This window comes from Trachurus trachurus (genome assembly GCF_905171665.1).
Source record: "Trachurus trachurus genome assembly, chromosome: 10".
In the NCBI taxonomy this organism is placed as follows: domain Eukaryota; kingdom Metazoa; phylum Chordata; class Actinopteri; order Carangiformes; family Carangidae; genus Trachurus; species Trachurus trachurus.
The window spans coordinates 12,610,581-12,634,794 of NC_139894.1; the positions used below are offsets into that span (position 1 = coordinate 12,610,581).

The window sequence follows — 24,214 nt, forward strand, 5'->3', positions numbered from 1 at the left end:
TGTCACACTTTATTACCGGTACAGACTCCCCGACTGTTTAATGCTCTTTCCTGCACAAACAGTTTCCACTCACCCTCCTCCCCTGCTGGCAGTGGTTCTTCCCGGCAGCCCTCAGCATCTCTCCAGCATCAGACTCCAGGACTTGAGCGACCACATCGACGCGCAACAGAAGGCGCCCCCCTCTTCCCCTCCTCCTCCTCTTCCTCACTAAAACACACACACACACACACACACACACTAGGAGCGCACAGGAGCAACTTTCACTCGCATCATTACGCATGGCTCTGGCTTTGGGGGAAAGCGCGACCGTTACAGCGAAACTACTGGGATTCTAAGAAAAATAAAAAGCCAACAACTACAACAACAAAAACAACAACCCCAAAAGACGATTTGAGGATTTTTATTTCAGCCACAGAGATTATTCCCCTATGTGCCAATAATGATCGCCACATGCGTAACGGGATATCCTCTTCTTGCACTGTAATCGCTCAGCTGTAGGTGCAGATCCGACGCGTTATCCGACTTCTCATTTCACACAGAGATGGATCTGTGGGGAGTTTATCTGTTTCATCTCATAACTTTGGGTAAGTGAGGATTTATCTTTATTTATTGCTCCGTCACTAACTCGGGGGGGGGGGGGGGGGGGGGGGATTAATCCAGATTGATCCATTATAGTGTGATTAAAACAATCAGATCAAATTAACCAAATTCTGCCATATGACTGCATGGTCACTGCTGACGGCTGCCAAGTGCCAGGTTTCAGATATCCGAGTGAAAAAAAAAGAAGAAAATCACATTTTTAAACAGTAAACAATGATGTGCAATAACGTATGCTCCAGCATGTGCAGGGGGAGTTTAAATGCTTTTACTGTGTGTGTGTGTGTGTGTGTGTGTGTGTGTGTGTGTGTGCGTGCGTGCGTGCGTGCGTGCGTGTGTGTCTGCATACACATCACAGAAGCTGCATTTAAAACGCTTTTTATTTGTGTGGGTTATGTTTGACTTCCTATTTATGAATTTCTAGACACTGCAGTAAAATGTCAACATTTAATTGCATAATAACTGTTTGCCTTGCACAATATTTATAACACTGTATAATATTCTACAGCGTTTTACTATCTCAGTCATTCACCTATCATAAGCAATTACAAGTTTTTTATAGCAGCTTTATTGTTTATTCTAGTAAAAGTGACTGGAACCATCCTTAGCAGTACATCTGTCAATGCAGTGAGTGTCACTATCCTGCTCTCCATGTAATTGAATGAAGCTGGAGTATTGATTTTCGAGGCAACAATCTACAGTCTTGTGAGAGGGGAGCTGCGTGTTGTTGGCTCTCAATGTCTCTTCGCCACAATACACAGATGTGTCAATCTCAGTCCTGCCGCCACACTGCTGCCTAATACCATTATACCCATCGATGACCATGACAACAAGTCATCATTTCACATTTGAAACCAGCCTTTTCCTGCTTAACAAAAGCGAGAATGCCTATTACATCTTACTTCTTTATTCATTATTAATGGCCTGTTCGGAGGTCATTTTGGTGAAATGAAAGGAGATGCCTGTAAGGAATGCTGAATGGAAAAGAACAGTTTGCTTTTTGAATCAGCCTTTCTCTCTGTCATGACCTTTGTCTGACACTGATGGACATTTTATTTAGCACCATTTGGCTTGTAATGGATGATTACACATGGAGACAGTAATGTTCTCCAGCCATATGCTTCGGAAAAAACTCAAGCTTCTGCAAAAAACTGCATATGTAGAACAAAGTACTGCTTCACTCTGGGTAAATTAGATCAAATTAATTTTGTTTGAAAAAACATAGTTTTTTTCCCCAATGTAGAGAAGATGCCTCTAGCCTGTCTGGAGATCTGCTCAAATGTATTAGTCAAGACCAAACAGCAAAAAGTCAGGAACTAGCAGTGTTTGAACACCTAAAATTGATCTTCATTTGATTAGCCCAATATCAATTCCTAACTTCCAGATAATACTCTTTTTATATTGGTCTTTTAGGCCCAATCTCATTGTTGACCCTTACAAACTCCAACTTGAGCTGCGTCCCCGGTGAGTTTCTGAGGGCTTAAGGGTGTCCACCTGACATCAATAAAGTCTTGGTTCAGGGCTTCGGGGCCTTATGGGGGACATTGTGTCTTTTGGACTCGGACATTGGGGTTGGACCTGTGCTGTCACAACAATATCTAACACCAGAACGATGATCTACAACCTTTATCTATAAATGATGAAATAAAAGAGTTTGCATTGAATAACAACACATAAGAAAACATTTCACCTTAATAGTGCCAGATGCTGCTCAGTAAATCAAACTGTTAATAACTAAAGATGAAAAGACAGAGAAAAAAAATCCTTTCACTCATCATTAACTCTTCTGATAGTTTCTTTATCTGTGATGCCTGTACACAGAAACATGACAAAATCGGCCTGTTACAATAAATTCACTCCAGCTTAGCTACAGTTTCATAGGCTAGCCTGTTAGCTTCGCTGGAGCTCTGCTGGCACTTCAGCTTTCTCCAACTGTTTCCGATGTGGTTTCACTTGCTTGAAACAAGTAAGTAAATGTACGTAAACTTGCCACTGTTACATAATCGAAATGACTGTGCCTGTGCTCCATAGGTGACAATCTGGAGACAGATGTGTGGTTTTGTTTCAGATTTAAAAACTATAAAGACTGTGAAGAGCTAGGCTAAAACAAAAAGCTGTGTGTACCTTCTTGTAGAGAGAGTAGCCATTACACTGAGGTAGTTAACAGTGCACATTACATCTATTACTCTAGGCATGCATATCTAAGCTGTTGGTCGTGTTAAGCAGAAAGTGCATTAATGTTTTAATAATGCACCATGCTGGAGGTACATGTTGGAGGTGGAGCATTAGTTATATCTCTGAATGAATCGTTATCGAATGAAACTGAACCAGGGACCTTGTGAATCACATTTGAATTGATTCAGAAAATCAGTGGTAACACTCGGCTCTACGTAACATCTGTGTCTATTATGGAAAGAGGGCTGAGCTAACACATTAACACAGACATTATCCAGCTCTCCTAACTGCACCAGATACCTGAAGGCCCACACTGACGGATCTCCAAATAAACACAATTTTGCTGAGAGAGGGGGCTCTCAAAGCAAACATTAGGAGCAGTATTTCTCAGCTGGGAATACTGACCATTTGAGGTCTGGCATTGCTGGATTATTTCTTGGCATTTGCTGCCTTTCTTTGTTGGATTAAATCATGTTATAGCAGTCGAGGATTTCTGTGTCCTCTATTGTGCTGACTGTTTTTTGAACATAGAGCCAGACCATGTTCAGTCTACATGCCTGGAAATCTTGAGTATATTTTTTGCAAGTATACAATCAGGGCATTCACAGCACAGTATCAATATGTGTATCATTTAGAATATTTACTTTTATGGTTCCCCATGAATGCCATAAATATCCTAGTGATGAATACTGAAATGAATAGTCAAATTATTGAAATAGTTGTTTACAAAGACAAATGTAACAAAAAAAAGTGACAATTTCCTATTTGTTTGTTTAACATAATTGCAAACTGAACGTCCTTTGATTCTTGACTGTTCGTCTGACAGAGAGACAAGTGAAGGAGTGTGGAAAGTGATTCAGCTGATATTTTTTTCACCCAAGCCTTGTGTTTATCACAGCGCTCTCATTACGTAGTTCTCAGACATGGTGGTCTGAGCTGAGACATGAACCTCGAGCAGCGATGGTGCTCAGGTCTTTAAAAAAAAAGACACTCATCTCGCAGAGGGTCAGTTTGCATTCAGAGGAGCTGTGAAGTTCAGACTGAATCATTGTTGTTTCTACTCTTATGAGAAATAAAAAAAATGAATCCAAGGCTAGTAGTGGACTGTCTAAGCTTTGATCTTATCTGTAAGATAAATGTGCAGAGGAGCTCATTTTGACACATCCACACAGAGGCTTGAAATTATATAGAATTAAGCACAATTGCACAGTGTAAGTCTTTCAGATAAGCGTTTTTTTGTTGTTGTTTTTTTCTGCAGTATTCTCACGAAATGGCAAAATGTGCACCAGTCACAGTGCGATCATTTGATACAAAGGTGCAAATCCCCATTGTCGGATAAGGTGATTGAATTTAATATTAACAGGTCAAGCTGTGAGCGTAGGGAGTGATCTCCACCGGCACTTGGACTGGTAATGGTTGCCGTGAAAACCCACTCGCTACCTGACAAGGATATGCAAAGTGGTTATAGTCTGTCTAATAATTTAACATTTTCTGATTACAGCCTGTCATAGCTTTTTAGTCTGTCTTCAGATTTGCTTTACCTGTGTAAGATCAACTATTTTTATAATCTCCTTCCTCCACCAGGTCTGCTTTTTAACTGCAACAGTGCCCTGCTTCAGCCGGTGATCATGCTATATTTTTTGATTTAATGGTTTTGACATTGTGGGATATGACCTGTGTCTTTAATGGAGACAGATAAGTACTGCCAAGCATGCTATTACCTAGCATATTGGCTGGCCTCTTGTAGGGGATTTGTCATGAATCTCATTTGAAGTGCAGGTAGTGCCCAAGGTGAACACACGACCCATCACATGTTCTCGTTTTCTTCACGAGGCACAAGCAGGTCACTTCTTTGCTGCCAGTAAAATCATAAAATAAGATGGTGTCGGATGTTCAACCTACATATTGAAGGCACTTAAACAGAGAAACCTCTTTACAAAATAATACTTGCATTCAAATGCTGCCGTTAGTCGAGGTTAAATGCTTAATCGTCCCAGTTCAGTTCAAACACATAAATGCCATAGCACCAGACGGTGGGGTTCAAAAGTCTGAGACCACTTGCACAGTCCTCACTTTAATTATACAGCACACGATGACTGAGTCATATGATTGTGTGGACCTAATTAGCATGTTGAGTGTACCACGTTGAGTTTACCATAGCTGCAAATGTGCAAAGTACTTTTCTAACCGAGCAGAGCAAAGCTTTATCTCAGAGGGAGATAGATGTCACAGCACAGATGCATGGGTCCTGTGGTACTGGTACAGCAGCAAAGATGGGTCCACACAATGCGAAAGCCACAACATAAATACAAAAGCAACAATGTGAATGTTATTCAAACCATAACGCAAATGTCACAGCCACAACAACATTTAATTTAAACCACAACACCAATGTCAAAGCCACAACGCAAAAAGCCTCTTCACCTGTTGGAGTGAGTTCTTTTACTGCAGGAGTGTCAAACGTGCGGCCCGCGGGTCAAAACCAGCCCAGTAGAGGGTCCAATCCGGCCTCAGGATGAATTTGACAAGGGTGAAAATTACATAGATGACAGAAGAGGCATAACATTGTTGAAATTGCAAGGATTTTTATCAAGAAATTTCAGGTTGCTCATATATTTTGTAAAAGGATAGTTAATTAACTGTAAACGTCTTAATAATGTACTAAAACAAAGGGAAAAATTTATAGGTAATCATGCTATAATTTTCGGGAGCGTACCTATGTTCCCCGGGTCCCTCTTTTTGAAAAAGGGTCCTATGTTCCCCGTTTTTCCCAAAAAGGGTCCTATGCTCCCCAGTAACAGTAGGGAACATATAGGACCTATTTAAAAAAAAAAAGAGTCCTATGTTCCCCACTGTTGCTGGTCGATGGACTCTCTCTACTTATCCGGACTCTCTCTATCTGGTCTGTCTAGCCTCTACCTGGTCTTTTTACTAAACTTAACCAACTCCTTTCTTCATTGCCTAAACCCAACCAATGGGAAAATTCCATTTCTCACTCAAAGTCACAACTCCACTTCCAGGTATGGGGGAAAAGCGGGGAACATAGGACCCTTTTTCTAAAATAAGGTTCTATGTTCCCCGGTCTGGACACAGAGGGGAACATAGGACCATTTTTTAGAGAAAGGGTTCTATAGGCGCGTTTCCATTGCAGGAACTTCGGGGTAATTTTACGGGGCCAGCCCCGTTGGTGCGTGTTTCCACTGCAGGAACCTCCCCCACAGGGCCATTTACAGGAACTTTTACGGGGGCCAACGGAGTACCTACTCCAGGGTAGGTACTCCGTTCGGCCCTGAAAAGCTCCTGGGTGGGGCTCGAGGTTAACCCAGCGCTGATTGGCTAAAGCTAGAGCAGGCTCTGACGTCGCTACCAGAAAGCACCAAAACAACCGGCATTTTTAAAAGGGGGAGCAGAAGGGGGGCATTAGCCTAGCAGACACCGCTGTAAACAACAAGAAAACAGCAGGAAGATGTACGTCAAACGGACCGACGATGAGGTGCAGACAATTGATTGCAGTCTATGGCACCGAGGAGATTCAGAGGGGGTTTGAGTCATCGCGGCGAAATGAAAATATCAGCGCACCTCGACACACTGGGGATCCATCACGCCGCAAAACAATGCCGTGAAAAGTAAAAAAAAAAAAAAAAAAAACTCAAGCAGGATTACAATCAACCGCCATGTGCACAAACACACAAACCAGAAACGCGCCTACCGCCTCAGCTCCTTCCATCCTTCTTCGTTGTTGTTATGATTTTTGTGCATGTGCTTGTGACCTGCCTGGGTGACGTCACGGTCGAAACTGTCGCACAGCGATTAAGCGGCAATCAAAACTCATGACGTCACCGCGGGGTCCGACTCTGCAGTGGAAACACGACCACTGAGAGGGCCGAGTGAGAGGATGGTTCCTGTAGAAGTTCCTACCCCCTCCCTTTACCAGGAACTCCTGCAGTGGAAACACGGCTTATGTTCCCGGCCCCATACAAAGTGGGGAACATAGGACCCGGGGAACATAGGGATGACCCCTAATTTTCTGGTCCGGCCAGATTTGTGGCCCCTGAACTAAAATGAGTTTGACAGCCCTGCCTTACTGTAACTTCAAAAAGAACCTATTATTAGACCTTCAGGCTTTAGTGTGGCATCTCATTAGCCTCGTTGTGTACAGGAAATAAAACTTGACAAAAGATGTCAGTTTTCCATCTAAAACCTATCAATACATTTGAGTAACATTAACTTGCTGGCAGAGCTGAGGGTTAAAAGCTTTAGAGACAGGATGGCTGTTATACTTTTCCTGTTGGCTTCCTCTGTTCTCAAGCCAGTCGGAGTCCTTAAAAATGCCTTTGTATTTAATTAGTGAAGTTTTAAAAATCGGCTGGTGAGCTGGCACATTGCCATTCATCTGATGTCAGTCACTCTGACAGCTCTAACCTTTAATGGAGACATTATTAAATTTCTCAAATAATCTTCCTATAATATTAAACTCTAATATTTTTCAAGCAGTAGATAAAGTTTTGAGTAAAAGTGCTGCTCACAGTTGAAAAGTCCGAAAGACTGAGGCAAGCAGAGTGTCTGAGCCTAGTTGGGGGGAGGGTTAAAACCAAAGACATACCATTGATTAGGCATGATGTATGTGGGTGAAAAATAAATGAGTCTGAGTTTAAAGCCCTCATCCATTACTGTAGTCGAGTGGCTCCAGTTATATCACTGTTAGCTCATTACTGAGTGTGTTTACAATTTGAGAATTATGTGATTGAAGGTCTTCTGTAGGGGAAAGTGACCGACAATGAGTAATGAGAAACACAGTACCATGTGCCATGTCACAGGAGGCATAGCATGAAAATAAAACCAGGGTAGACCCTAATTGGAAAGTAGAGTAGATAACAGTATGTTTGCAGAACGTAACAAAATCTGAAACCAGCCATGTATGAATTGTTTCTGATTTGTTTTTTGCAATTGTATTAGGCACATAAAGCCAAAACAATCATTAGTTTGATATTAACACAGGCAGCAGCTGGAAATTGAACATATAGTGACGTATATTAGCAGCTAAATAGCCGACTATTTTGGGAACGACCAAAACTGAGCTAAAGCATCGTTTCCCAGACAATGACTTCCTTTTAGCTGCCCGCCATAATATCAGCATTGACTGGCACATATTGATTTTCTACTATTTATGATTTCACATGAGTAAAATATTATTTCGTTGAAGAGCTTTGTGCTGTGCATTAACCTGCTCAGCCCCTCCTTGCCCTGCGTTCTCTCTTGACATAAGACCATCTGTGAACAGCCCCTCCTCTCCATGTACACTCTGAATCAAACATGATTGCACACAGGGGGGAGGTATTGTTGCCGGCTATTTCCTGCAGAGGAGACGGCCAGCATATAACCACTATTCAAACTTGACCGCTAGTCCACGTGGATAACATTAATGTTAATTATTTAACTCTGATTATCTTTTGAAAGGCTACAAGGTGATGGAGAATGTGCCGAGACCTTCTGAACCAGAAGTACTGAAACAGAGTACCAACTTAGAAATTTCAAAGAAAAATTCATTTTGGAAAGAGTAACAGTGCAGCTACTGTGATTTGCTATCCAATTAGCTTGTTTCGTATATTTCCTCAGACTCAACCGGTGCTGCTGTGGCAGCTGAAGCAGTGAGAGAAGGTCAGGGAGGGATGGCTATAGCTAATGAAGGGAACACTGTAGGAGAGGAGGAGGAGGACGGCAGCAAACATACTGATGTGGGAGAGGTGGCAAGGGCAAAGGCAACAGGTGAGGTTGAGAACAAACTCAGAGATAGAGCTGTATAGCCTACTGTATATCAGCCATAAAATTCAAACAGTTTAAATGTTGAAATAAAAAATATAAACCGAAACAAGGAAATGCTGGGCGAGTCGACCACTAAATAATAATAACAAAATAACTATAAAGACAAAACGATATATTTATCGAAAATTGACCCATTAACAAGTGTGGGTAACAAAGATGTATCCACGCTAATATGAGACTCTTTTATAACCAAAAGAAAACTACCGGTACTCAGGGTCTCTTTAACTACATGTTGAGTATGTCTTGAACTTTCCCTTCACCTCTTCATAATAACTTCAACTGTCCTAAAGCTCTCAAATTGGTGAAGTAGAGCAGATCATTTTCTGTTGAAATATCACTGCAGATACCATTTGTGGTAGAAAGGATGGATTGTTATTTACAGACTGAAAAAGAGTTGATGCTGCAGAACAAGAGTTGTTATTTAGTTTAATCCCACACATTCAAACCATGACGAAAGTATGTTGTAAAGTGGTCTCAAACTTTGGTACCCGATAAAGCAACCTGACTGAAGTTCAGTTGGAGCTTCAGGAGTGTGGTGGCTATAGCCTCAAAGAGAGGATGAGGATGATGAAGTCTGGTCTCAGTTCTGTCTGATTCCACACCCACCAGATATTTCTGGGGTAGTTTTCAGCCACAGCGTATGAGACCTCACACATTTCCCTCTGGAGCCACAAACAACCCTTCAAACAACTTCTGTCACACATGTAACAGTACTTTATAACACCTGGGAACAAACCTCAGCGTGAAAAATGTTTCAATGCAATTATTGGAATCGTAACCAGTGGAAATAATATGAACATAATGTTATAAACCACAGGGGATATATTAAACAGCACAAGGTTGTGCAAAAACGGTCTTTTCAATGTGTTCACAGTTTAATGGAATATAAATGTTATGAACAAACAGCACTCTTCAGTGGTCCGTGGTTCCAGATTAACAGTTTCCTTTCGTTTGCTTTTTCTATTTGGTTTAAACGTCAGTAAACATTTAAATTCTGGCCATGTATCGGTAACCACTGACAAAGGTTTTGGCGAGAAAAAGCCACCGTGGTTAGAATTGGAGAAACAGGCTATATCCCACGTTTAAATGACGCTTGGTGGTTGTAATTCAATCTTCCCAACAGTCCAGAGCTGCTCAGCTCTTCAGGCTTCAGTCTGCTTGCTGCATTATCGGATGAAAAGTTGTGGGTTTAGTGAAAGACAGCACACTGCATACCAACAAAGAAAGATGAAGCTGCTCTATTCATCGCAGGAGCTTTAGAATTAGCTCAATGAAACGTTAGCGGGACATGCTATAGAGTATTTATGCTCAATATCCACTTTCACCGAATCCTGCTTTTTCCTCTGGCTGAACATTAACCTCAATTATAATGTTTCAGGTCAGGGTCAGAGATCTTAGCTTTGATTATCTGCTGCATGTAAGAAGATGCCCTCTACTGCAGTTGTTGGTTATGGCTCAAAAGACAGAGAGGTACCGACTGTATAACCCTCGCTCAGTGACTCACAGAATTAGATTCCTTTAATCTGCTTATCATATTTATTGAAAACTGATCACCGCTAGATGGTGAAAATGATATGATACAGTACTTGCGTAAGTAGGGCTCCTGATCACACTTAAAACTTAATCTCCCTCTCCATTAGGCCTGTTATGAAATTCACGAAGTGGCTCTGAGGTTACAGACATGCAGAGGCCTCTAAGGGCCAAACAGAGGCTCATTAACCGAGTCTCTGTCTCTCAGAGGTTATCCAGACAGAAAGGCTCAGTATTTTCCATCTGATTCAATTTATTTAACAGTGTTTATATCAGCAAAAACGTACAAGACTACGGAAGTAATCGACTCGAAGATGATAAGATTGGCAGATGTGAACTTTGTGTGTCTGAATAACAGTTATCCTTTCTCGAACCAGTGAAATAACCCTCTGTCAATGTTGAACTTGGCATTAATGACCACTGAATGCAGACAGTGAAGTGATTTTTTGATGAACCAGTCATCTGTCCTGTGTTTTTTTTTTCTGTGTGTGTGGCTCCAAATAGAAATGGCAGCTGCTGATATTAATTCCTTTTCCCCTCTCCAAGTTTCCTGAGGTAAAAGAGCCAATGTATCATAGAGTGGTCAGCTGCTCGAACAGCTTTGTGTAAGAGTATATGCCACTAATTACTGCTAAAATAAAAGAATTAAAAGCCCATGAAGATAGTTGCATATTATGGCTTTGTATAATTTCTTAAACCTAGCAAATAGAATCCATGAACATTGGCCTCATACGTTTTCTGCATTATGTATCATGTCTTAAAGACGAGAGGCAAACATTGAAAAAAAGCAAAGTTTATGAACCGAAGTCAAGGGAGCTTAGACAACATTACTTCCAAATGATGGATGCAACTGCCTTGTATCATTGTATTCCCCACACAGGTCTTATGACAAGCAGGATGAATGAGCTCACTAACTGAATTTTTTGATATCTGAAGCTGTGCATACGGACAATATGCTGTATTATTGCTGTTATTTAATTAAAATAGGTGCAGCCTCAAACTTTTTAGTATTTAATTACTGTTTCGCTATTTGTTTACATGCACTGAGTGAACGCCAGTGAATTACATTGCAGCTCAGCCTGCAAATGGAATAGTTTCTTATCAGCCTTCCCAGACTAGACCATATACCAGCCGACCTATGGCACCAAACAGTTTTTCACTAAAATTAATTTGGCATCTTTTATGCCTAGGAGGTGCTCTTCAGTTAATCAAATCAGTGAAATTAGTTTGTGGCCTCATCGTAGCAACAATAAAAAAGGAATGACTGGAAATGCTTCTTTGCACAATATAAAGTGAATTATTGTTCTGGACCGAGGAAATATGAAATACTGGAAATGGCAGAGTAGAGGCAATAAGATCGTAACCAAACAGCAATCCCTGGACTACATGTTGTAACATCTGTATAGAAGGAGAAACATCAACATGTGTGTCTCAATAAGGTTACGTGTGTAGTTACAGTACAACCTCCAACACCTGAGCATTGCAGTAACCTACATGACGTACTCAAAGCGTCTCTCGATTTTTTCATAGATTCTATTATTGTGATGCAGAGACCCCATTGGCTCAAATTGAGAAGGTCTTGGGTTTGAGGCCTGTTCCTGAGTTTGTATATTCTTCTTTTACCTCTTTTGTTCCCTCACACTATCTGGAAACATAAAGATAAGTGAAATGGATAATGCCTGTTTTGTATGTATCGGTCCTGTGAGTGCATGCTGAAAGATGCTCCACTTCTCTATGACTCAGCCTACAGTGAGGTACATGAAGACCTCCTGTAGCCGTCTTCTTCTTCCTCACTAACCAAGTCAACCAGAAATATTACATGTTTCTGCCAGCCCATGTCTGAACAGAACATGCCTATCCATGTAAAGCATATGTGGTGTTGCACATGTGGCTCTACTGGTTTTTACACAGTAGAAATATTAGCTCTGCAAAAGCTGTCTTTGCTCTCTATTCTTCTCCTCTTTCCACAAAACAGAGGCTGATTAGTCAATTAACTGGTTCGTCTAACATCAGAAAGTCAGTTATGAAACATGAAACATGTCGACAGGCGCACAGGATTTGTTGCTTTTCTTTGTACCGCATGATAAAACATGTGAACGTCTTTGGACGGTAGCTGAGTGGTTATCGACAACATCTGACTAAAAATCTGAAAATTAGTCAACAATGAAAACAAAAGAGAAAAAAAAAAGCCTGTTACTGGCAGCAGCTTATTCGTGTGATCAATGTGAAGGATTTTACAAAGCGCTTTGTGAGCCTCGGTCTGGATACTCAGAAGCTGTACAGATTCTGTACATTTCACGCCAAGCAAACAAACACCCTGCTGTGATGATTAGTCATTTTATGTTCTGCTGTATAACCTTGTAATGTGGAGATTATAGAGGCTGGACTGAGTCCTGCTCGATTCCTCCAGTGTTCCAGGAAAGGAAACACACCATTACCAAAGCAGCAGACGGGAACCGGCTGGAGGGCACCTGTCTGTGTGAGCTGCAGTGGATTTACAACATGTGCTCGATGCAGGAAGAGGATGCCACCTCCGCTCACCACTATTTGATTAATTATTTCAGACACAGACAATGACGCAGCCAACAAATTGCAAATGGTGTGCCTGGAAGATCCTCATCTGACTTTGAGGTCAATGATACTTACTGGTACTGCAGGAGGATGGAGTTTCTTAAGGCAGTCAGGCGACGCTACACGTTCACATGCAGGTTGGAAACCACGGCGAGAGTGTTATATGTATTCACAACTTTTCTTTGACACAGTAGTACTTCACATGCCTCATTAATGGCCAGTGTGTAATGAGATATTGGCCTCGTTTGTGGAGCCCTTTGACTCTGTCACCACCCTGTAGATCCAAATCCCTTCCCTCTCCATGCCTTGTTAGGCCCTAATTAATTGGATCAAGAGAACGCCACTAAGCGTTTGACAGCTCTCTGTGAGTGATAACTGTGAAACCAGAGCCACATTCCCATGGATATGCCCCAGGAGAAGAATCACTCCATATTAGGTCCATTGACTCTATGCCACAAATTTCCTGGGGGACTCAACGCTGCTGCTGTGATAAGATGCGGGGAGACCCTGCTTTGAAAGCTGCAGTAAATATATCCTCTAAATAGTTTGCATAATATAACTGTTTATAAATATTCACAGCATGTTCTCGGAAATATAAAAGTTTATAATCCTTAAGATTTTCATGAAGTCAAACTCCACTTTTGATAGTATTTATAAACCACAGTTCTTTTGCAATTACCTTACCATTCAATGTATTTTTGTATAAATGTTTCAGGTTGTAGTCATGCTGCATTCAAAATTCCTTTTACATGATTAACAGGACACAATGCAGGTATTGAATCCAACAAAATATTAACTCATGGATATCTGCCTCACTGTTTCATAATCTCTCTTTACACTGTATTTGAACTGTGTTAAGAGACTGCTAAAGCAAATCGACCATTTCCCACTGCTGCTGCTTCATATCAATAGTGTTTAACAATACTTTTATAGTGAAGAAGCCATAGAAAATATATTATTATACATCCAAATAATAAAACAATGGTACATTCAATAACATTTTATGTGAGTGGATTTTTTCCCCCAATATCTGAGTGAATTTTTATTGGTAATTTCTTTACATGGGTTTGTCAATTAACACACAATCATTCATAAAAAAAATAGCATTGATTGGTGCTTCATGCTTCTTATGCTATACATTTTATATCATCATTTTCAGCTGGACCACAACAGCGGGGAACAGCCCTTTACTGCCAGTGTTCATGATTAAGTGGTGGACTGTAGCTCCATCATTATTCAGCTGAATGCCACATGACTACACCAGTGTTTTCCCATTGGCCATTGCTCTCAAAATGAACGGGTGCAAACAGTTTCAGGTGTTAGGAACCTGCAGTGCTGCCAACTGAGCACACCGGTTTTCAGAGAGAGAGAGAGGTATTCTGTCACTTCTAACTTTATCTCTTAGTGATTGTTCTATGAGTAAATCTAGACGAAATCACAGCCTTTTGACTTTTTGACAAAAGTCTGTCTTTTGACTTGTTTTAGAAGTGCCGAACAACAATGTGAAAGTTTAATGGGTCATGTTTCAGTCATTGTGTCAAACCTGTTATGTCATCTGACAACAGAAACACAAAATCATGTCATTGAGAATAGTTTTATTCAGAATTCAGGGTCTTATTCCAGTTAAATACTCTTTTTACTACTGATAACAACTTACATAGTACGGAAATTTAAAGCTGCTGTAAAATGAAAGGAACAAAACTTTTCAAATAGCTGTTTCGTTGATGTCCTGTGATTGATGAACCATGTTACAGAAGGTTTTACCTCCTGTCTGATGGCCCAAAAGCCAGGGTAGGAATACAGAGTAAGGCCCACTGCCTGAATGCTGAAAAAGACTTGAAAGGTCTGGGGCTGTGATCTTGCGCATGGAGGTTTTTTATTTTTTTGGGCCAAATGACCTGCTCATTATGGCGTCAAAAAAGAAGGTAGAGAAACCCAGAAGTCTCCACTCTAAGTTGTCTGCAGCATTGTTATTGCTTTTGAGATGTTGATCCATTGCCCTGCAGTTCTCATGGTCTGCATTCGTAATGAGACCCAGCTTGATATCTCTTAAAGCATCACACGTTCTGCCTACAGAAATGGAAGCAAGCTATTGAGTTGAGAATGGGAGAGGGGAGGGTGACGGTGGCTGCATGGGTTTGCAGTACAAGCTGCTGCCTGATATTACCTGCCTCTTCTGTTCTGTTGTATGCCCTTCGAACTTGGGATTACAGATACAACATGTGGGATGTTGTTGGGAAAACAAAAGGTCATATAAAAGCTTTTGTCTTCTTCAAGTCATTATCAGGCCACGTTTTTCTTATACCTGGCCTTGGAAAACAAACGCCATTTCCGGATTTATATCCAACCCTAAGTATTTTCTTCAAACATGTTAAGAAGGTATCACGGTCCGTGTACGTTTCGTTAGTTTGATTTTTCCTTTAAACCGAACTGTCAGAAAACAAAAGTCAGCTGGTAATTTGGTTTTTCGTTTCAAACCAAAATCCAAAAAACCAAAATTCAGGCTGGTTTTTTTCGTTTTTTGGTTTTAAAACCGAAAAACGAGGAAACCAAAATCAAATAATGGTCAAATTTTGATTGTCTTTTTGTTTTTGATCTTAAACAACACATTAACGCCGATGACAGACCGGAAATGTCTTAACTTCAAAATAAAAGCCCAGTGACTTGTGTTATAGCTACAGACTGTAGATGAATGGCTTATAAAATCTTTTTTTTTCTTTGTAAATGTTGTGTTTTGAGCACATGGATACATTTTCACAGCTGTGTTTATTTTTCCACACATAGCGACAAGCTGATCGTTAACTCATCTTCCTCATGTGCTGTTCTCCTCGCTGCGCTGGGTCTCTGTCTCAGTTGCGCACGCTGTAGCGCTTCGCTTCGCTTCCATTCAGTCAGATCATTTTCACAGCGGACTTCTTTGCCGCCTGATCCACCTGTTTGTGTACCTCTGTGTAGGCTCCACCATGTCATGAGACAAACATGCAAGAAGTAGCGCAGTTCATTGTGTTTCACCGGCGAGGAGCTGTCATTACGCACGGTGATTCCCCTCATCTAAGCTGCCAATTAGACTTAACAGTTACCACTACAACTCCTGAAAGTGGGGGGACAAGAAGTCCTCTTGCCCTCTTGCGCCTGGGTGTAGCTGAGACGATCAGGACAGATGAAATCCCTGTATTTCGAGTACGGCCGACAAAGTGCCCTGTGCTGGGAAAGGAGCCTAGGGAGCCATCCCGGACTGTAGCCGAGGTCTGGGACTGGATCTCATGTGACTGAAAAGAGTAGAAAAGAACCATAAAGGGGCCGCTGCCACCTGCCAAATATGCCCGGGGTTGGAGATCTCAGGGTCGGGTTGAGTCTCTGAGAAGAGCTGGTCTATCACCCAGCCCCATGCAGCATTATTCCATAAGGTGGCGAACGTTACTGCAGCAGATCGTAATATAGCTACTATATTCCTCAAATAACAAAACAATCAATCAGCCGGTATTCAATTAATAGGCGGGTCTCATATAATGGCGTTCAAGCCATAAAAATAAATAAATAAAATTAAAAACTATCTGCCGCCGCCTGGGACAAACTGTGAAGACTGACTGGAGTGAAGCTGACCTCATCAGGCTGTGAAAATGCTCTGACTGACCTGGGAGCGAAGCGCTGCAGCGTGCGCAACGGACAGACCGAGGTCAGCACGTGAGGAAGATGAACTAATGAAAAACCAAAAAACGAAAAAACCAGCCTGAATTTTGTTTCTTTGGATTTTGGTTTGAAACGGAAAACCAAATTACCAGCTTACTTTTGTTTTCTGACAGTTTGGTTTAAAGGAAAAATTAAACTAACGAAACGTACACGGACCTATCACACAGAGAGACAAAGCAAGGACACGCTGAATACATTTTACACTAATTGCAATTGCATGAACAGCAACAGAACTTGTGTCTCCTGATACAACTAATTTGGATGAACCTTTACATGGTATTTCATGTGATGAGATTATAACAGAGCATGCTTTTGGGAAATGACACCACTGAAGTGTGCATGACATTTTAAGGTGTGCATGGTGTAAATTTAGAAAAACTCCTAATCACCCTTCTCAGGCTGTGAAGTTCAGAGCTTTTTTTCTTCTCTGAATACTTTGCAGTCACGTTGCAACTGTCTTCAGTTCTCTCTTTACAAGATATTTAGCTATAGTTTAGCCTTCCTTGGATTTGAACCTTTGTTGTTTATTTTCCTTTGAAGCAAGTTAATCACATGAATGTGTATGTGTAAATAATTTATCTCCAAATAGATGAAAACACCAGGAATCTTTGAACCTACTTAGAAATGACACATTGCATTTAGTACTAGCTAGTCTTAAAGGGATAGTTCACCCACAATTCAAATTTTACTCATTATCTACCCCTTTTCCACTAATTAAAATAATTTGCAGGTGTCTTAAAGACATGTCTGTGACATGCTTTGGTCAAAATACCCCAAAGATCAAACATCACAGCACTTTTTTTCATCCTCTCAAAAACGGCTGGTTTCAGTGCCTGTCCCTTTAAATGCAAATGAACCACTGCTTGCCCCGCCCACCCCTTCTACTGGTACCAGGTAGGGGTGGTATTATGCAAATTCTAAAACTAATGACATCATTGTCAGACAACTGAGGGAACAGCTCATAAAACCACATGGATTTCAACCCAGGGAGCCTGAAAATTACAGATTTTTTTTGTCAATTCTCACATTTTGGGGGCCGGAAGGCAAGACAAACACCTAAATATATGTTAAAGAGCAAAGGTGATATTTCCGTAATATGTCCCCTTTAAGTTCCAGTCTGAACTCTTTCTGTTCCCTCTCTTTCGATTACATTTGCTCAGATGCTCTCTCGTTCCTTCATTCTTTTATTTCTCCTTCTTTCCAGCTGTTTGTTAAATTACATTTAAAGGTGTGTCATTAAATCAATTTCTTCCCCTAACAGAAAAGGCAGTTCACCAAAGCAGCATCAGACTCACATACAGTGTTGGTCAGGACGGGGAAAACAGCTGGAAGTGTTTTTTTTTTTTTACCACCTTGAATTACCATTCCATTTTTTTTTGTAATGATAAATTCAGTGTTGCTCGACAATGAACCAGCAGCAGTCTTGGAGGAAACCATTTTTTTAAAAAAAAAAAGGCTTGTGCTGTGACCACCGGCTATTTCAGCTTTGTTTAAAAATAATTCATGTTTTGTTTTTTTCAGTTTGGCATGGAAGATGCTTCTAAACATTACAATACCCATGAGCCTCATTTGTTATTAAGAAGAAGATGTAAGTCTGAGGCGACAATCAAAGATTATTGAATTTTAAATGCTGCTTTGTTGCAGATGGAAACAAAACACAGCAGCACGCTTGCCAACTTAATCCAAAATCACCCCAGTTGCTGTTTTTTTTTTCCATCTTATTTATTTATTTAGATGTTGTCTGACGTTAGTGGCAGATGTAACAGAAGTTTAAGCCCTGTGATTGGATATTTCCTTGCTGAAATGCACATTGGGAGTTGTCTTAAACCCCTCACACAGACTTGAACCTTTTATCAAAGAAACAGCTATCTCACCCAGGCGCTCATCTTTGCACTTCAAGGCTTGGATGGACATGATGGAGTTTCGTGGTTAATCCAAGCTCTGACGTGCTGCACAGTTAAAAAACTGTCTCTGGAGAAAATGTGGAGCCAGAGGTTGCCTAAAACAGCACATCCTGTTTTGCAACTTAGTCCTTGGGCCAGACCAGATACCGGTATCACTTGAGTGGGCAAAACCTTACATATACTAAATTGTTTTTAGGGTCAATATAAGTAAATTAAAATATGATAGCCTTTTCATAGGAGCAGCTTTTTATATTTTTTTCCGCATTTTGTTGTTTTCCCATATAGGCAGATTGTCATTCATTCTAAAAAGAACACAGACGGCCAATAACACATTAAAAGTCATTTAACACTCTTTTTGGACATCACACATCATAGTTTTTTCACAGTCCTTCGAGCCGGAGCAAACACCCATGCTGGAAAATGGACCCATGACCTGTTCAGCAACATGATGGGAGAGAGCAAGGAGAAAGGCCACAGTGGGAGAGAATGCCTCCAAGATATCTACAGACTTAACTTTATGGCAGGCCTCCCCAACAACCTTAGGCCAGAGCGGCACCTGTATCGCAGCCTCCTGAATCTGTCTGAGGCTGGAAGTGGCACAAGTAAGGCTGTCTTTACACTGCACGGTTCAAGTGACCCAATTCCGATTTTTTCCTCTCAAGTGGCTCAGATCGGATCTGTAACATGAACGTGTAAACGGGACAAATACGCATGGAATCGGATATTGTCAGATCAGATTCAGGCCCCCATTATTATGTGGAAATAAATCAGATACAAATAGGATATCTGCCAATACGTCTGCCGTCCAAACAGACAGATCGGATCTTTCCTGGCAATGTGTGTGCTACGTCATCAATGATAATATTACAGTAATTCACGTGCCTACATGTTTTGCTGAACCTCTGTAGCCTGTGATTGACATGTGGGGCTGACCTGGACTACCTTGGCCAGTTGTCACAGGAATTATAGTGTTTCATTTTCATGGTGTCACGTCACGCGTCTGTTTTTGTCAAGTCTATGCGGATCGATACAAGGGCAAGCAAGGGAGTGTGAAAAAAGAGAGTGCGCGAGACAAACACCAGATTTCGTTTGAGAAAGGCCCAAAGTTGTTAAAGTGAGACTCCCTAACAAGGACAAAACCTTTGATACCTATGCCATCTTAGATGATGGATCTGAGTGCACAATGTTGTTACCTGGTACAGCAGAATATCTGGGCTTGGAGGGAGAGCCTGAGCAACTTGAGCTTCGTACAGTGAGGCAACAGACCAAGAAACTTGAAGGAAGAACCTTAGATTATCCGCTGCCTCAAGCCCTGAGAAAAAAATACTTAATTCACAGGGCTTTCACATCCACCACCTTTTGTTCACATTTTGTTGATCTGCGTTCATCATTGTCAGCAAGGTCTATCATATAAAAACTTAATCTAGGGGTGTATAGGAATAAAAAAATCACAACTAGAATTTGCCCTCCCAGGTGATACCGATATGTGAAATTTTGGGTCTTGGCCCAAGGACTAACTAGACTCCTGTCACCTGTGTTGATCTGCACAAAACATAAAAGAGCAAAGTAATGAGGAGATTATTTGTTACATACTTACAGTTTCCTGAAAGCCCTTTTCAGAAACTTAAGTGACCGCTACAAGACTGTTTTTGTTTAGTTGTTGGAGGCTGAAACTTTTTGGTATGTAGTTCAAGCAAAACATTAATAGCTCCAGCTCTACAGTGAAGTCAGAGTGAAATTTTGATTATAGTCCAACATTAAAATGGCAAAAATACAACGGAAAATGCGCTGAACGAAAGCAGCTGGAATGATGTTGGAAGTACAGCAGCCGTTGTGTACTTGTAACAATTTGGGTTGGCGCACAGCTTATCAAATTCATTTAGTCATTTGTTGTCAACACATATTTAACATTTATAGATTCTTTATCATTACCTTTTACAGACACATGGCAAACATGGTTAATGAAGCTGCTTATTCTGTAGTGATTTAGCTTTAGTCATGTTTGGCCCCGGGAGCTATAGTCAGTCTGCTTGACTGAATAACTATGAATTTCAGAGCTCAAATTAATTAGGACATTGTTATGGTTTATTGCCAGTGAAAGTTAAATTGAAGTGACTGAAAAAGAAAATTGTAATCATTCCATGCACAGTATTGCTTTTGTTCTACAAACTGTGACAGAAATGCCTAATGGGTTTTTAGTCTGAATAATGGATAACTGTTTCAGTGAGACTCAGTGTTTCTGTTTACGGCAAATGTGAATAGAGGGCAAAGCTGTGGAATTTAGAGTTGAAATCCAATATTCACAAGAAGATTTGAAGAGAAATAACCAGTGAAAATGTCATTTATTATTATTCTAAATAAGGACATAGAACAGGACAGAAAACAATCTGGAGAATTATCCCCAAACAAATACTGAGCAAATAAAACACACAATAAAAATAAATAACTATATGTTATGTTATGAATCGCTCCTGCGATGATAATAAGGAGAGGAAAATCATCACTGTCTTCCTCTCCTGAGTGTAAACCCATTTCTTGACTTAATACAACACTTCAGCATCTGACTACAAATTTTGTTCATCGCTAAAAGTGCTGTAAGTATGACGGACAGTTCTGAGCTGACAAACAAGTGTCCAGTTTTTAGATCCTTGATGAATGATTTTCACATATTCTTTTAAATTATTCTCAAACCCCCCAAAACAGCCGTGTTTTGACACACACAGAAGAACGAGTTAAAGAGGATTTCACAAGACACTTGTGTGTGCTGAGGACTTCATCCATTTGATATCCAGGCCATGCCTCTTGGTGTCCTTGATCCCTTTGTGACATTTCATTTGAGGCTGTAAAACAGTGAATAACAAAGAAGTCGCTCAACTGAGCTGCTACAGATCACAGTTGTGGACCCATGGGTCCTGCATGATTGACAGAGACCTCTACTCTAGACTCCACCATAATAGGCAAACATCTGGTCATGCTGACCCACATTTTACTTTTTGTCATCTAATATTGGCTCTAGGTGAATCATAATTTTGCGCTGGCTTTATTTTACAAAGGGCGTGTGTGTCTTAAGACTCTAATTAGAGACCAAATGAAGATACAAAATCAAACTGAGACCAAAGCAGTGTCAATCGGTGTACAACTAAGATAGACTATTATTCACATCACCTATGTGGTGCCATCTGAACCCATAAAAATTGAAAAACACAACAAAAGCCTCAGGATTTATCACCTCAAAACACAAAGCACTATGGAAATTGCTATGTGGCAGCTCTTTATCACAATGGAGGCAAGCTGAGGCAATCAGCTGAAAAGCCCTATCTCATGTGTTAGCGCCCTCTCATTGCAGATGTGTTCTGCTGCTTTGCAACACAACAGACGGCTCTCAAGGACTGCGAGCATGCTGCGAGTCTGAGCAACGTGGAGGACTCTGCTGCTGAAGAGTCTCATCAGTAAAAGTGCCCATCAATCACTGTGTGGAATGTGTGGCTCCTCCCTGTCCGGTAATGACTCTTGAGTGACAGCCACAGCTGGCAGGTATTATGGCCTTGCCACAACATCAGACCCGACAGAAGGTTAATACTTCATCACTTTGTTGAAGCAGCCCTGACTGCCACTGTTCTGTAAATACTTTCCTCTGAAAGGACGAGTTATAAAAGAAAAAAAAGAAGAAAAGTCTCTCCTCAACTTCTCCAAACCCATGATTTTGCAATAATTGTTCAGCAACCATATGCTTACAGTTGCTTGGTTACTTCATACAATAGTAACTAAATATTACCTAGGCGGGGGAGCTTTTCATTAATTAACTGCACCTCATTTATGGCTGTAACATCCATAACTCAAGATTGAGTAATGTGTGAGCAGAAGCATTACAAACAGTGCGGTTAGTCTCCATCTTTTTATCTTGTAATATTAAATGTATAACTTTGTTGTTTGAATACAGAAAACTATGTGAGCTTGGCAGCACAAAAGGGTTAAAAAGGTTTTTATCATGCTGATGGTGTGATTGTGGTGAAAGATCTCTCACAATGTAACACACAGTCTTTGTCTTTATACTAACATTAAACGACATATGAAGGTTGTGTCATACACAGAGAAAAATAGAAATACAGACTCAATACTCAAAAGGGTACAAACCCTTGTCGCTCCAGGTGTACCTTTTTTAGAGACAATTTTGTACCCATTGGTGCCGGTACATTTTTGTACCTTTTCAAAATGTACCAGTTTAAGTACAACTGTACTTAAGTACAGTAGTATTGTGCACCTAGCATCTATAGTATTATAGTATTATACCCTTCAGATGCTAGGTGCACAATTGTACTTGTACAATATACACTTGTACTACTTGTACTTGTACATATATATACCCTGGGTATATATGTAACCGGTGTGTGTGTTCGCTCTGCGACCTGCCCTGAGCGAGAATCGATCCCGGAGGCGACGATGCTAACCGCTTCGCCAAGACCTTCTCCTTACTGGTACCTCGTGACTGGGCCACACCTGCAGACCTCCATTACATATATTTACAAAATAATTACTAGTTGAATGTTTAATTATTATCCCTACTTTCCTACTTAAGCTACTATTTTTTTCTAACACACTGTCTCTGATAATGTACCTTTAGGGGGTAAATACGTGTACCTTAGGAGTACATATATGTACCTTTTGCCATTCTGGAACATTTATGTGCCTTTTCTACCCCCAAAAGGTACACAGGCTACAGTAGGACAGAACTGTACCTTTAAGTACAGAAATGTCCCCCTTCTGTACCCCTATTTTTCTCTGTGTAGAACGACCTCCACATAACAGTGGTGCTGTTTATTTCCATGACCACCAGCTGCTCAGGGCCCTAATTATTTGCATGCAGCTTTAGCCTCAATCTTGCAGTATCACATTAAGCATCAATTGCAGATTCAAAAAAATGTCTTTTCAAAGCAAGTCAGTCTTTGAAAAAAAAAAAAACACCCAGCTCAGCTCAGTGATGCAAGCCCAGTGAGGTAGCTGATAAAACCTGCCCCGTCCACACGAATCCGTTTTTTTCGAATCCGGATAAATACTTTATTGGATTGGCCTCGCGTCCACACGGATCCGGCGTTTTCGGGGGGTGAAAACGTTTTTTTTTTTAAACGGGTCCCAGAGTGGGAAAATTTGAAAACGCCGCCCCAGCGTTTTCGTCTGGACGGCCAAGACGGGTTTTTTCTGAAACGATGATTCCATACCCCCCGCCGCTCTACCTGTAACCTGAGACACACACACCGCTGCAGCACTGACAGTCTATGGACGTAACAACAACAACGGCCGACTACTGTCAGGCCGCTCAGACGCTGCGTCTGAATCGCGTCTGTTTAATCATCACTGATCATCATATTTACTCTGACACGACTCTCTGTCAACATTTAATCCCATGTTTGAGTTTAAATACAGCCGGGGACTTTTTCTTCTCTTGAATTTCAGTGGGGACTTCCCGTCTTCTTCTCTGTCTTAAGTGTTTATGTGTGGCAGCGCTACAGCGCCACACACGCTCCACCGCGCTCCACACACGTCTGGAGGATGTACTACAGCGTTTTGGGTCGTTTTCACTGGATCCGTGTGGACGCAGATATTTCTGAAAACGATGCCGTGTTTACGGAGATTTTTTTCAAAACGATTAAGAAAAAGATCGGATTCAGTGAAGCCGCGTATTCGTCTGGACGGGGCCTAGAGTCCAACTCTTTATGCAACTTTCTGAAACGGACAATCAAATTCACACACACTTCACGCTGCAACTGCCCATACAGGTGTGCAGAGGTGAGAAAGGATTGAATTTTTCACTCTCGCTCTCTTATTTGTTTGATACATATATTCCTTATACAACTAAATGCAACACACACTACGTTTACATGCAGAGCTTAATCGAGCTATGCTCAAACGAGAGAATAAAGAGTGAG

The 24,214-nt window shown here is 41.0% G+C and overlaps 1 protein-coding gene across 1 annotated transcript in view; it reads left to right on the forward strand.

Annotated features, from left to right (window-relative positions):
• Positions 1-349: 349 nt before the first annotated feature.
• Positions 350-24,214, forward strand: part of gfra4b (GDNF family receptor alpha 4b) — a 48,349-nt gene continuing 24,484 nt past the window's right edge. Inside the window, exon 1 of the mRNA XM_083980097.1 lies at positions 350-584. Coding sequence (XP_083836223.1) covers positions 542-584 — 43 coding nt within the window. The 5' untranslated portion in view covers positions 350-541. The remainder of the gene's footprint in view (positions 585-24,214) is intronic.